This window comes from Musa acuminata, chromosome BXJ3-11 (assembly GCF_036884655.1).
Source record: "Musa acuminata AAA Group cultivar baxijiao chromosome BXJ3-11, Cavendish_Baxijiao_AAA, whole genome shotgun sequence".
NCBI lineage: Eukaryota > Viridiplantae > Streptophyta > Magnoliopsida > Zingiberales > Musaceae > Musa > Musa acuminata.
The window spans coordinates 26,287,231-26,301,036 of record NC_088359.1 but is presented as its reverse complement, the minus strand read 5'-3'; the positions used below and the strand labels follow the sequence as shown (position 1 = coordinate 26,301,036).

Genomic DNA, 13,806 nt, shown 5'->3' with positions numbered 1-13,806 from the left:
AATGACATTAAAATAAATAAAATTAAATATTTCACTACCATAACTATATACATTTTAATTTAATTTTTTTAAGTCTAAAAATTGAAATGCTAAAAGATTTAACTACCAAAGGTAAAATTAACTTGCCAACAACATACAAATTATTCCTTTCATCTTTTTTATTCTTTTGATGGATCTCAACAATCTTTTTAGCAAAACGTGAATCTCTTTTTTTTTCTAACTCCAAAGAGAAAAAAATATTATAGCCTAATCACAAAACAATTCCATCAAGACTAAAATCTTAGAATATGTGAATCATTCATCGTAGAATTTATATATATTTTTTATTTCATTGAGACAAACTATATGAACAACTAATATCAAAGAGAGGAATATAATGTTTTAAAAACCTAAGAAAAAATGCCATATACTATAAGTGATGATAAATGTCATACGCACTAATCTTCCCTTGCTGACAAAAGAGTGTAAAGATATGATAGTTTACAGAGCACTGTTACCATTATCATAAAATCTAACAATTCAAGGACAAGTGTGCCAGTAAGAAGAACAAGACCATCCAAACATGTAACAGGCATCAGTAATTTAGGAATTAATATCACCAGAATCAAAGTGGTAATCATTAAGTAGATAAACTTGGATAAGATTGCATACGTGAATCCTCCCAGATGAAGTGTTGGCAGAAGCCTCATGAACCAAGCAACCTAATTCAGAAATAGGAAAGTCTGCTTAAGATGAAATGCAAACACACAGAAGCAAAATTCATAATCACTGAACAAAATTGGATCTTAATCCACATTTCAGAAAGAACAAATGATCATTCTAGCAAAGAATGAAACAAGAATCGTGTTTCACTGAAAGCAAGAGAAGCAATGAATCCTCAGAATCATAAAGAATTAGTGAACATAATAATATACCAGCCATGATTCCTCTCAACAGGTGAACTTGTAGAAGTGGTCAAGGTAAGATGACAATTAACAGTTTCTTATTTCTCATGAACAAAAGTAATATAGCAGTTCAAAACGGTGCAAGACATTTACTATATCCTGACAAGTTTTGTCATAAACTATTATGCAGAAGCATAGATGTAAACCATTTCTAAAGGCACAACAAGACAAGCCAAGAAAGCTGGTAACGAGTAAAAAACGAATGCTTCAAAGGGGGAAAGAACTTGATAGCTATGGTACAAGAAGGAACAGTGTACAATACCCCTATCAAACTTCTACATATATTTCGGTACAGGAACTCAAAATAATGATCTGTAACTGCATTCCTGATGACCACTCTATGTAACCATCCTACATATATAACCATCAGTAATTGACATTTCCGAACAGATGAACAAGTTTGTTTCTCACTCGCCCCTCTTTCTTGTACCGAAGACAAATCTCATGAACCATAACATTAACAGGTCTGTAACTGCATTCTTGATGACCACTTTTGTGAATCTATTAAAATGGTCTTTACATATTTCTTCTACATAAGACATCTCATGAATCAATAATATTGACAGGTCTCATAGTCAAATCTTCCCCAATTTGCAACAAATAGTGTGCCTCTCTGATTCTTTGTTTTGCAACCCATAATATACACGGCAAGGATACAAGAGCTAAGGTGCTTACTTGCCAAGGAAAGGAAATGAAAGGAAGTACGTAAAGTCTCTAAAATACCAAGGTTAGCCAAATGAAATCAAGAATACAAATAGCATCACATCTCCATTCCATCTCACTAGACGAAAGTGTAAAAGCAAAATTACGAGACAATGGTTATACATCTAGAATTCTGAGGGGAACCAGAGTAGTGTCATTCACTCTACTGCCTTGGTATGTGGAACTTCCAAAATGTTTTAAGTTGTCAAAAAGCTAGCAATTTGTTCTGAGAGAAGAAATTAGAACATCTAGTTATATAGCCCTTCTACATGTTAATTTAGAACTGATATATCAGATGACCGTTTTGGATAAACAATTTTACGAACACAGTCCAACAAACCTCTATGACCTTTTCTTGGTGGACCATTCTATTATTCTTGCTTGCCACTGCCGCATCCTTGTGGAATTTCAGACCGCTGATGAAGGCCGGACTGACCCTGATTCTGCCCCGAAGTGCCTCTCATCATTGGTTCCCTTCTTTCGACTTGCATTGTTTCTCGTCGTCTATCGTACCGTGGTCTCGGCCTGGTTCTGGTCTGCTGCCTCTCGGTGAATCTAAATTGGGGTCTATGTATGACCTTGCCATCGACAAATAGATCCCCTGTAGGATTCCAAAGTAAAAAAGAAAACAAAGGCATTCATCAGCAAAGCAATTAGCAAGAAAGTAACCAACTGCATCAGTTAACTTAGTGGAAATCATTGAATACCAAATATAATTACCAAAAGCAACAAAACAAAAGACATGGAGCTATATATTTATAAGTACCAACTTTTAGAAAGGAACACAACCAACCTCCATAGTCCTTGTTGGGCACATCTAAATAAGAATCAGGCAGTACCCACAGCACTCCAGGCAATCCTGTCCAAAATCAAATCCCGACCAACTTTTAGCAAGAAGCAGCAAAAACCCTAATCCTTTCTCCCAAGAATTGCATCCATAAACTAAAACATGGAAGTTAATCAAGGCGATACCTTTAACTTTGTAAGAGAGCTCCTCGGAGATCAAAGCCCCAAATCCGGTATAGGTTGTGGTGGAAACAGAGTAGATTCTCGTCTTTGCTTCCTCCTCACTGAAATCAACGCAGCACCATGATTAGACCGAAAATTCAAAGCTCTAAGCCACGTATGCCCATGTCGCCACGAGTGAGAGTCGGGTCACTTACGAACCGACGACGGCCGCGAGAGTCTTGACGTATGCTCCGATCATCTCGTCTTCGGACGGCTTAGAGCCCTCCGGGAACTCCATGACGATGAGCCAGTGCTCGTAGTCGCAGCCGTCGAGGAGGATGGTCTCCTTTGGCGGGCGGTTGCTCCAGTTCGGGGACGGGTCGTTGAGCGGGGAGTATCCGGAGCCGGAAGTCGTCTTGTAACGGGCCACGAAGAGCCACGGCAGCGCGGGGGCAGCCGGGTGGGCAACATCGATGGTGGCGGCCGTGAGGCGAGCAAGGGCACCGCGGTCGCGAGAGAGCGGCGACCGCGGAAGGAGTCGGGAGAGGAGATGGGAGGCCCTCCGCTGGGCGACAGCCGCCATGACCGCGACGGGGTTTCTCTTAGGGTTATGGAGGCGGAGGTGTGGCTGACGAGGGTTTTTGTACTCAATATTATAAGAACCCTTATTTAAATCTCTCTCTAAAAAAAAGAAAAAAAGGGCTAAGAAATCAAAAAATAACTTTTAAGTTCTAAAATATAAAAATAAATACACTTTGATAAAGTTTAATATTATAAATATTGAATTTTAATTTTCAAATAGATAGAGGAATATTATCTCATTGGTATCATCTTGATATCATTTTGATCTATTTTAGATTTAAATAGGTGCGATGTTGTATCTAATTTGTAGGTTTAAACAATTATTAAGATTAAAAAAATTTAAATTTAAAATAATTATGTAAATTATGATGTATTCATCTCATAATTTTTTTTAGTTTAGTTTAGGTGTATAAGACATTGGGTTCAAATCTCACCCTTATCACTTATCCTTTAAAGATTATAAGATAATCTTTAAAAATAATATTTTATTTAATGTATTTGTATTTGATGATCGTTATAACAAGTATAGTATAAAATTATCTCCCCATTTATTAGTATAAGATCTATTGCATAGAATTTACCGCGTCATTAGCCATCTCTCAACTCTCTAAAACACTTCACATAGTCCTCTACTAACTCAGGCAGTTCGGATCTCACATCTCAATAGCTGTCGGTTCCAATTCGACTTGTCAACACATCGGATGAGATCGACCCGATCCGTTTTGGGCTCCGACCGAGTCTGAGCGACCGATTTTTTTGGAGATAGCAGAGCCCAAGTTAATGCCACCATTAATGTATGAGCACCAAAGATTGCAACGGAGCATTTTATTCGAACTTGCAAAGCAGAAGGCAATGGATTCAAGCAGAATGATGTGTTACACTGAGGCAGACAAAAACTTCCGCCTGCTTTGGGTTGTTAGACACCTTTTAGAGTAGCAACGTATTGTTCTAATGCGTGCGTTCATGACTGCCGGAAGACGTCGTGTAAACCGTGCAAGCTTAGTCCAACCCTAAACTGAAAGGCACAGAGGTGGATCCCAACCACTGGTCGCCTTGGACGAAGGCAGCCGCCGTGAAGTTGCTCGCCTCCGCCGCGTCGCCGATCACCCTGAACCCCGGCCAAGCCACCCTGCTGCTGGTGTTCGACCCCGGCCCTCGGTTCATGTACTCGCCGTAGTAGAGGGTGCTCAGCGCGAAGCTGCCATTCCACTCCAGCCACCCCGCCGGGGAGATCAAGCTGTCGAGGTACGACTGCATGAACACCGTCCGCGAGTACTCCTTCCACGGCCGGCCGAGGTAAGTGGAGAAGTTGGCCTGCACCGGGATGAGGTCCGCCGCCGCCGCCACCTTGCACCGCTGGATGGAGATGCCGGTGTTCTGGTTCGGGTCTTCCCGCCCCTGAGCCGTGAAGATGTTCTGCTGGTTCGGCAAAGGCTTCCGGGCGTAGAGGTTGCAGTTCTGGAGCACCACCGCCGCGTTGCCGAAGATGAAGTCAACGGTGCCGTAGACATTGCACTCTCGGTAGAACTGGCGTAGGGAGTGGACGTAGAGGGTGTCTTGGTAGCCCACGAAGCTGCACCTGTAGAAGGCGGACAGGTCGGCGCCGACCCTGAGAGCCACGGCCTGGTGCTTGCTGGGGCCTGCTGCGTTCTCTATGGTGATGTCTCGCATGAGAAATCCATCGCCAACCACAGCTGCAAAGGATGACACATCCTTGTCAACCAACTGTTTGTGGTAATGCTGCTTTAGCCAGTCACGTATATAAATCAAATAGAGTAGATGTTGACAAGAGATACAATGAGGTTGGTGAGGGCCGGGCAAGTGCTCACCTGTATGGAATCCAATTCTACGCAATAATACAAGCAATATCCAAGGCCACAGCTCACATATTGCTTGAATCAATCATTGCTCTCAAAAGCTGAACACAGCATTGCAAAGGCTAAAAGTCTTCCGTGAGTGACGAAAGAAGTCAAGGGCACAAATAATAGCTTAAGCTGTGGCTCACTATTCTAATTCTTACCATATTAAAACACTAATCTCTAGTCAATTTTTAATTGTTTACTTTGCACACATCAATATTTTTTGATATCTTTTCTTTGAATGTGTTGGTAAATCCACTCTTTTGTTTCTTAGTAATGTAAAATTATATCTCTAGTCCATGTCTCTTTCTGTTGTCACTGTATGATTCATCCTCATTCATATCAAAATATAATTTGGCATGGATTACTTAAACTCATTTGAGCAACCTAACATATATTCAAATATATATCACCCTATAGATTAATCTGGACTAATTAAAAATTATATTTTTATAATCTCCATAATTCTGAGAATGAAACAACTAATTATATTTATCATAATATCATCAATTCTATTAATGAAAAACAGAACATGTGACACAACATGTTGGATCGACATAAAAATAATAGATAAAAAATAATTTTAATATTTTTTTTATTTTTAACGAGTTTATTGACAAAAAGATAATTTTAATATTTTACATAAAAATAAAATAAATATTAAAATTATTTTTTTATTTATCACTTTCACATCTATTCAACACGATGTCATATATTATGTTAGGACAAATGAGGTATTTGCTTCACTCCTAAAATTATAGTAATCCAATTCATCTAATAGGTATATGGGGTAATATATAATTAACCAGATAAATCTCTAATTATTATTTTCAGATAGGTTCTGTGAACTAGCATTCAATTATGCCTAACCAAAACCATTATTGAAGTGTACAGTGGCATCTTCCCTATCACCGACCTGCCCATGGCAGCACCGGCTTTTCTTGACCAGAGCGAAGACCCTTCTTGAACTGGAAAACACGGATGAAGAACACAGCCATGGCTTTGCTGCTCCCACTCTCAAATGCTTGCCATTATATTGCAGTTTCTGCCATGGATTTGGACCGCAAAGAAGGTCGAAATGACGATGATGATAATGATAGCGAAGTAGGAAGAGTTTGTGGCTCACAGGCATGCATAAGCGGAGGAGCGGACAGGGTCACAGGTGTAGAAGGACATCTAGCAAGAACATACCAAAGAAGTACTAGCTAGTGAGCTGACCTGGATTACCTACTCCCCCTCTTTAGTCTGTCCTACATACTGTTTCTTCTGTGCAACCCACGCACTGTCATCTAAGCACTCTGAATCACCCACTGTCAATTTCACGTGCAGTCCACCAGTGAATGTTGGAGCTTTGATGATGGCAAGAGGTCATTGGTCTCTTCGTTATCTATTTGATTACTTACTACGATGAAACCGTAGGAAATCATGGAGGATGGAGAAGAGGAGAAGAAGAAGATGATGATGAAGGAAGGTGGCTTTTACGATAGAACTGTAAGAAATCATGGAGGTAGGAGAAGAGAAGAAGATGAAGGAAGGTGGCTTACCGACTGTGGCAGACCTGAAGGTGGTCCATCCGTCCACCACACTCCTGCTAGCCTTCACCACCGTCTTTCCGATGCCGTCACCGATCAACAGCAGGTTCGTCTTGCTCTTCCCCACCTCCACGTTCTCGAAGTACGCCCCCGCCTTCACGTAGATCACGAACCTCGTGTCCGTGTTATTCGGCGCGGCCGCCACCGCGTCGCTTATCGTCGTGAAGTTGCCGCTCCCGTCCTTGGCCACTTCCAGGTCCGGGATCGTGGCGTTGGTCGGTGCCTGCAGCAGCTTCCGGTCCTTCGCAGACACCCAAGCCGGGAACCCCTCCGACACCTCCCCGTACCCCTCCAGCGCCCCGCGCCGGGGTCGCGACGCCCGCCGCCGCCGGATCCTCTTTACCATAGCGAGGGAGTTGCTGACGAGGTGGGACACGTGGTAGAGCCGCCGCTCGATGGCAGGGCGATAGCCACCGCCGCGTCCCACGTAGGCGAAGCCGTCGAGGCAGGTGTACTGGTTAGTGATGGCGGCGGAGAGTACCGTCTGGACGTCGTCGACGTGGGCGGCGGGGTCGGCGGCAAGGGCCGCGGAGGCGGCGCCCAGCTCGTCAAGGGTCTGCGAGAAGAGGTCGAGGCAGTCGGTGACGGCGAGGCGCTGGCGGGGGTCTAGGTAGCCGCGGCGGTGGAGGAAGTTGGTACAGTTCTTGGCGGCGTTACGGACAGCGGCGGCGGTGGTGTTGACGGAGGCGCAGATGACCTCGGGGAGGGACTTGGCATGCAAGTCCGGGATGGTAGAGAGGGTGGAGACGCAGAGGTCCGGGTACAGGGTGCCGTCGCAGTGGTCTGCGGCGGCGGTGGCTTGGAGGCGAGAATGTACATGGAGCTGGTGGTGGTGAGCCACTGGTTTCGGCACAGTGGGCAACGCTAGTAGCAGCAAGAAGAGTGAAGCGAAGAGGATGCATGAGAGGAGGAGTTTGTTTCTTCCTCTGCTGCTACTACTAAGTGTTGACACGGAGGTCATCTTTAGAACGGGGAATGGCGACTGTGGCTCGAGCAGAGAAGAGAAGAGAAGCCAAGCGTGGAAAGCGAAGGGGGTGTAAGGTGTCAGCTTTTATGTATGGTAGATGGAGATCTCATCTCACTCGCTTGTGGTTGGTGATTGAAGTAAAGAAAGGAGAGAGAGAGAGAGAGAGAGAGAGAGAGAGAGAGAGAGAGAGACGGGAGTAAAGGGCAGAATCACGTGAATTGATTGATTGCATGTTGAAGACAAAAGAAAGAAAAGGACGGCAAAAATGCAAGATAAGTATAATAATGAACCGACATATTTTAGCCTACCAGTGTTGACCTGTTTGCTAACTTTTACTCTAATTTTTTTATCCTATATACAGTAAAATGGAAATCAGACCGGAGGCAGAAAATTGAGATTAAATGTATAACACAAGCCAAATAAAATGATGAATATAATATTACATAAATTTTAATTAGATAACGATCAAATAGAGATGAATATATAGATATAAGATCCGTGATAGAAGATAAGATTTCCCCATAATAGAAGATAAGATTTCCCTAACTTGATAGAGGATAAGAAATCTCTCTATTCTGTTTATTCTGTTGTGGGAAATCATTCCTCCTAATCTGTATAAATAGGAGAGGGAACATGTTAATAGATTCAAGATAAAGCTATTTCATTTCTACAATAAAGCTTCTTATATTATATTGTTCTTATCTTCTATTATTTCTATCATGGTATCAGAGCCGCTTGCCTAGAGCAAGCTTTCTTCTCGCTGCCAATTCATCATTGGTGTTGCTACTCTGCGCCATCGTCCGTTCCTTTTCGCTACGGCATCTCTAGTGCTGCTCATCAGCACTGTCCCACCTTTCTTCCTCGTTGTAGCTATTTTCCTTCCTCTTTTGCTACAGCTTCCTCTTCTACTACAACTTCCTCTTTTGTTGCAGTTTCCTCCTTTGCTATAGTAGCAACACTGCAATATTGCTGTAGATTTCTTCTCTACCGTCGCAGCCGTCGTAATCGCAACCACGACCAACGTCGTTGAGAAAAGCGAAGCTTCGCTCTTGCCTTCGGCCAGCGACCAACATTGCTGAGAAAAGTAAAGCTTTACCCTTCGGCCAGTGACCAACGCCGTTGCATTCCTAAGAGGCTCCGTGGTCAATCCTCATCTTCCTCACCGCGGTAGTCTTTGCTGATCTGTCAACATTCGGCAGACTTAAGGAGAATGAAGGGAACGCATGTGCCATCACAACAACAGCAATCGCAGCAGCAGCAACAGCGATCTACACTTATTTTACTCATGAAGCCTCTTGCTTGTAAACAATTCTTTGCATCAATCCAAGATTGGTATCCTTGTCAGGAGCACCATCTTGCGGGGGCATGATAGAAGATAAGATTTTCCTAACTATATGAGGAAATTTCTCTATTCTGTTGAGGAAAATATTCTATTCTGTTTATTCTGTTGTGGGAAATCCTTCCTCCTAATCTGTATAAATAGGAGAGGGAACATGTTAATAGATTCAAGCTAAAGCTATTTCATTTCTACAATAAAGCTTCTTATATTATATTGTTCTTATCTTTTATTATTTCTATCAATCCGAACCCACAACAATGTTATGATGTTATCTTAAAATTTTTATTACTCGAATTCATGCATAAATTTAAGCTTATGAAATTATTGATCATTCAAATAAAATCTATACTGAGCCTTTAGATGCAATTATATTGATAAAAAAATAAAATAATTTATTTTCAAATCTTACATAAGAAAGTATCATGCTAGCAAAAAAGTGTTGATAATATAAATCATATTTACCATAAATTAGATTCACAAAATATGGATTTCATAGGCATATAGTTAAAACACAACGGTTTCAACTGTTTACCACTGGCACGCACTTCCCTCGGAGAGTTGTAGATGTAATTAAAAACAGTACTTGCCCAAGAAAGCATGAATCTTAGAAAGATGCCACTAATTCTACGATTTAGATTGGATCTCCTAATTCGATGTAAAATAGGACTTAATCCACCAGCTAAGTCAGACTCGGTTTTGTTCGATCCAATTGATTTGTCGAGTCGAGTGAATTAGAAGAATATGTGTTCATTTATAAAATATTATTTCTCCTTATGGATACGAAGGAAGAAGGAAAAGAAAATAAAGGATGCCATGAAAGAGGCAGAGAAGAAGAAGAAATAATAAGGTAACGAAAAATGAAAGATCAATCTTAATTATTGATGAAAAGGCCATGAACGATAAAGATATAAAACGACATGAAACAATTCCTTTGTATATTAATTTTGTGAGGATGAGTAGAAGCTTATATTAACATAAAATAAAATAAAAGTGCCCATCAAATTGGCTATTAAAAAATTTGACGACTTATTAACCTAAGTAAGTTTCACTTTGGTTTGATTGTGTATCAATATAATTTGTGTTTGAAATTCATAATTCTTTTTTTTTGAGATGACACACCATTGGATTTTTGTTTTTGTAAAATTAGATCTTTTTTATGATATTTTAAATTTATATGATATTCAAAATGATCAAGTTTATATTTGTGATATTTGAAACATTTAAAATTTGATTTGTAAGCAGAGTTTGATTTATAATTGATGGAATAGTGGTGGTCATGATTTCTCCCTGGTTTACAAGGTGCAGCTCTGATTTGTGGTGCATTTTTGTGTTTCATGCTCCTTTTCTATGACTATATACGAAGAGTAGGAAGATAATGATTGCATTTCTTTTAGTATGAAGGTTTATAAGGAGAAGTAACTACTTAGAATTGCATGGACTTAATTTGGTAGTATATTCTTGAGGATAAGGTAGGTTTTTGGTGATTTCATGTCTTTCTAATTGACTATGATGATAATAACTACATAACATATTTTTTGAGTTGGGTTGTGTCTTGAAGACTCTAGAGAAAAGAAAGTGTTGCCACTACAAATCAAATAAAGAAAAGAGAGATAAGATGAACACAATGTAAATAACTTAATTAATCTTGTAGCTAAGATGGATGATGTGATCAGACTTTATTTGCTAAATGTCATGTGTGAGCCACCATAGCTAGTAGCATATTTAAGAAGTTTATAATTGCTAATCCCATGGTATTAGCAATTATAAAAATCTTTGTCTCGTTCTTCTTGCTTGTGTGGTTTATTTTTTTTTTTTTTTGCTTAAATTAGTTTGCATGAGTTTTAAAATATATTTACACTAATTCAACCCTTTTTAGTGCCATTAGTTGGAAAATATTAACACGTAGTCAAATCTCCAATTTACACATGATTTTTTAATAAAATTTAGAAAATAACTATTCAATATTTGAAGTAGAATAATATTATTTTTGTTAATAAATTAAATAAAAAATAAATATTAATAAATAGAAAAATAAAAAATCTTTATATAGAGGACTCACATTCGGATTCTTCTCTTCGTTCCACGTCAAGCTAAGCCTAACAACACAACAAATAAGGAGTTACATATTGCTTAGGGGAAGAAGGTTCCTTAACTTTCTTGAAAAATAATTTTTTTGTTCTTTTAAATATTTAAAATTTTATTTTTAGATTAAAATATATTATATAAAATTCTAAAATATTTTTTATTCCTTTAAATATCAAAATTTTATTGTTAGATTAAAACATAATACATGAGTTTTCTAAAATATTCTTTTATATAGGTTTAAAATTTTATTTTATGATTAAAACATATAAAAACTCTTCATGCCATATGTAATTTTAAAATTTATATTATTTGATATTAAAGATGCTTGAAAAAAATATTTTAATGTATTATTTTATTTTAATATAGACATGATCAATATGAGATAATATTGTTTCCCTACCAAGGGCATGTATGATAATTTCCTCCATCCGTTGTTGAGATGAATATGTTACCACTTTGGTAGATAAGAGACACTACTCCATAGTTATTGAGAGAATATAAACTTATTTTATAATATAAAACCTCTCCATTTATTGTTTTGGGGAGGATGCTCATTCGGGTATTTGATAGCTCATTCGGGTATTTGATATACGTTAGTGGGATAATTAATATTTAGTCATATATTCATTTCATATTTGACTTATATGGGTTCTTACTCATTGCTAAAAATTTTTATTTTTTATTTTTAAAGTAGTCTCTCGATAACACTATTCCAGGTTCTAATAGAGAGCATATCTTTCTTTGCCGTTAGATATACCTTTCAAGTCTATGGCTACTTTTGACTTTTAATTTGATGAATAAATAAATTATAATAAATATTTATAAATTATATATATTAATAAAGTAATATTTATTTATTTGGCTTTGTACTTATGGAAAGATATTATTATTATAAAAAAAATATAGGATAGTGATATCTTTTTATGATTTTAAAGTATGGTTTAGGGCCTATAAGTGTTTGGGTCATTTGATTGATTTTGGTCAATGATTGTCTTTCACCTAAGTAATAGAGCAAATTCAATCTTTACATACACTTGTCATTGATTATGTGCTAGCTTCCTGATATCATAGAATACACCTTGTACTCCAACACTTGCTAATGCTCCAAATGATATATACGGAGTTCTCAATGCTATTTAAAGTTATTTTAGCATCATGAGGAGCGAAATGGAGCTCCACAGAGTGAAAATAATATTTTGAATCACTTTAAAAGATTGGGACCACCTGTTTTTAAGGACAAACTAGATTCAATCTTTGTTGAACGTTTGGATTCGTCGAGTGAGAAAAATATTTGAAGTTATCGAATGTAGAGAAAGTCAGAATATACCTTTTACTTTTTTTATTTTGAAAGGGAAGACAAACATTTGATGGACCTAAAAAAAGGAGGATGATGGAGGCGAGAGGCAAATGTGGTGATTTGGGAGCAATTTAAAAATGTATTCTATAAGGGGTTCTTCCCGTATTCAATTCGTTTTGAGAAGTAATAAGATTTTCTTAGCATTAATTAGGGAAGTAGGACTATAATGAAATATGTTCAGCTGGCCTAATTCTCAATATATATTACCTTTAGTGAACATTAATGGACTCTTTATTTTCAGAGAGAACTTTATTCATTAATTAGAAAGTTTATTACTATACTGATTTTATCAACATATGCTGAAATGCTCAATCGAGCTTTGGTGGGAGAAAAATTAGATAATGAATTACAATAAGTGAAGGATCGAAAGCGATTTTAGTGTTGCACCATCTCCGTATGAAGGATCATATTCTGGACTCTCAAAGAAAGATAAGAGTAGATAGTCCAAACACTAACAGACAAGAGTTTCTAGTAATCAAGTAATTATAAGGTATTATTTCTATAGAAACACCGATCATGTTTTTGTCTCATGCCCCATGGGACAACGTGAATGTTTTTTTTGTTAACAACCAAAGTATATGTTAAAGAACTGCTCATAAAAACAACATCAACACCAAGCTCCACACCAAATATATAGAAAATAATAGCTATGACCTAGAGGGGAATGCCAAACAAGGATTTATGCTTTCACCCATCAAAATGTTGAAGCCTTGGGATCTATCGTTCAAGGTATAATCACATTCTATGGTATGCTTGCTTGTATGCTTATATATTCTAGTTCTACATATTTTTTGATATCACCTTATTTTATTATAAGACTACATAAGAATCCAAAGACAATGGATAATGCGCTAATGGTAGCAATACTAGTTAGAAACTCTTTAATAACTGATTAGATATTTAGAAACTATGTTGTTATTATTGAAAGTCACGATTTGCTAGTATATCTTATCAAACTAGAATTTCAAGATTCTAATACTATCTTGGGTTAAGAGTCTAATATTAAAGGATATCTCTATTATATGAGTTTTTTAAATATTTTTCTAAATATTTACTTGGACTACCACTTGACAAGCAAATTTAATTTATAATTGATCTTCAACTTGACATTGCATTTTTCTAAACCCTCTTATAGAATAACATCAATTGAGTTAAGGAGTTAAAAGAAATAGATCCATGAGATTTTGGACAAGAGTCTTATTCAACGCACTATATCACCTTAGGGTGCCTCTATTTATGAAGAAGAAAGATAGATCCATATTACTATACATTGATTATAGACAACTTAACCAAGTAATCATAAAGAATTGATTTGAGTTTCGAGTATCATCAACCAAAGATAAGAGAAGGAGATATACATAAAATTATTTTCAGAATAAGATATAGTTATTACGAATTCTTAGTAATATATTTCAGATTCATGAATCACTA

The 13,806-nt window shown here is 37.8% G+C and overlaps 2 protein-coding genes across 3 annotated transcripts; both read right to left on the bottom strand.

Moving 5' to 3' along the window:
* Positions 1-416: 416 nt before the first annotated feature.
* Positions 417-3,238, bottom strand: LOC135652389 (multiple organellar RNA editing factor 3, mitochondrial-like). Of its 2 annotated transcripts, none has more exons than XM_065173263.1 (5): positions 2,810-3,238; positions 2,619-2,716; positions 2,440-2,505; positions 1,987-2,247; positions 417-701 (listed from the first exon to the last, which is right to left on the bottom strand). In XM_065173263.1, the coding sequence occupies exons 1-4, from the start codon at positions 3,175-3,177 to the stop codon at positions 2,018-2,020; spliced, it is 762 nt and encodes a 253-aa protein (XP_065029335.1). In that variant the 5' UTR covers positions 3,178-3,238; the 3' UTR covers positions 417-701; positions 1,987-2,017. The 2 variants fall into 2 exon arrangements, with proteins under 2 accessions (XP_065029335.1, XP_065029336.1); XM_065173264.1 differs by having other exon boundaries at positions 1,996-2,247.
* Positions 3,239-3,986: 748 nt separating this feature from the next.
* Positions 3,987-7,670, bottom strand: LOC135652754 (pectinesterase-like). The gene is made up of 2 exons (XM_065173976.1): positions 6,580-7,670; positions 3,987-4,870 (listed from the first exon to the last, which is right to left on the bottom strand). The coding sequence occupies exons 1-2, from the start codon at positions 7,586-7,588 to the stop codon at positions 4,176-4,178; spliced, it is 1,704 nt and encodes a 567-aa protein (XP_065030048.1). The 5' UTR covers positions 7,589-7,670; the 3' UTR covers positions 3,987-4,175.
* Positions 7,671-13,806: the final 6,136 nt, after the last annotated feature.

Bases quoted from the DNA above. Each gene is read 5' to 3' on its own strand.
- LOC135652754 (XM_065173976.1), bottom strand. From the start codon at position 7,588: ATGACCTCCGTGTCAACACTTAGTAGTAGCAGCAGAGGAAGAAACAAA. The intron at 4,871-6,579 runs GTAAGCCACCTT...CATCCTTTGCAG, and splicing joins CTTCAGGTCTGCCACAGTCG to CTGTGGTTGGCGATGGATTT.
- LOC135652389 (XM_065173263.1), bottom strand. From the start codon at position 3,177: ATGGCGGCTGTCGCCCAGCGGAGGGCCTCCCATCTCCTCTCCCGACTC. The intron at 2,717-2,809 runs GTAAGTGACCCG...CGTTGATTTCAG, and splicing joins CTCGCGGCCGTCGTCGGTTC to TGAGGAGGAAGCAAAGACGA. The intron at 2,248-2,439 runs GTTGGTTGTGTT...GGAATCCTACAG, and splicing joins GCCCAACAAGGACTATGGAG to GGGATCTATTTGTCGATGGC.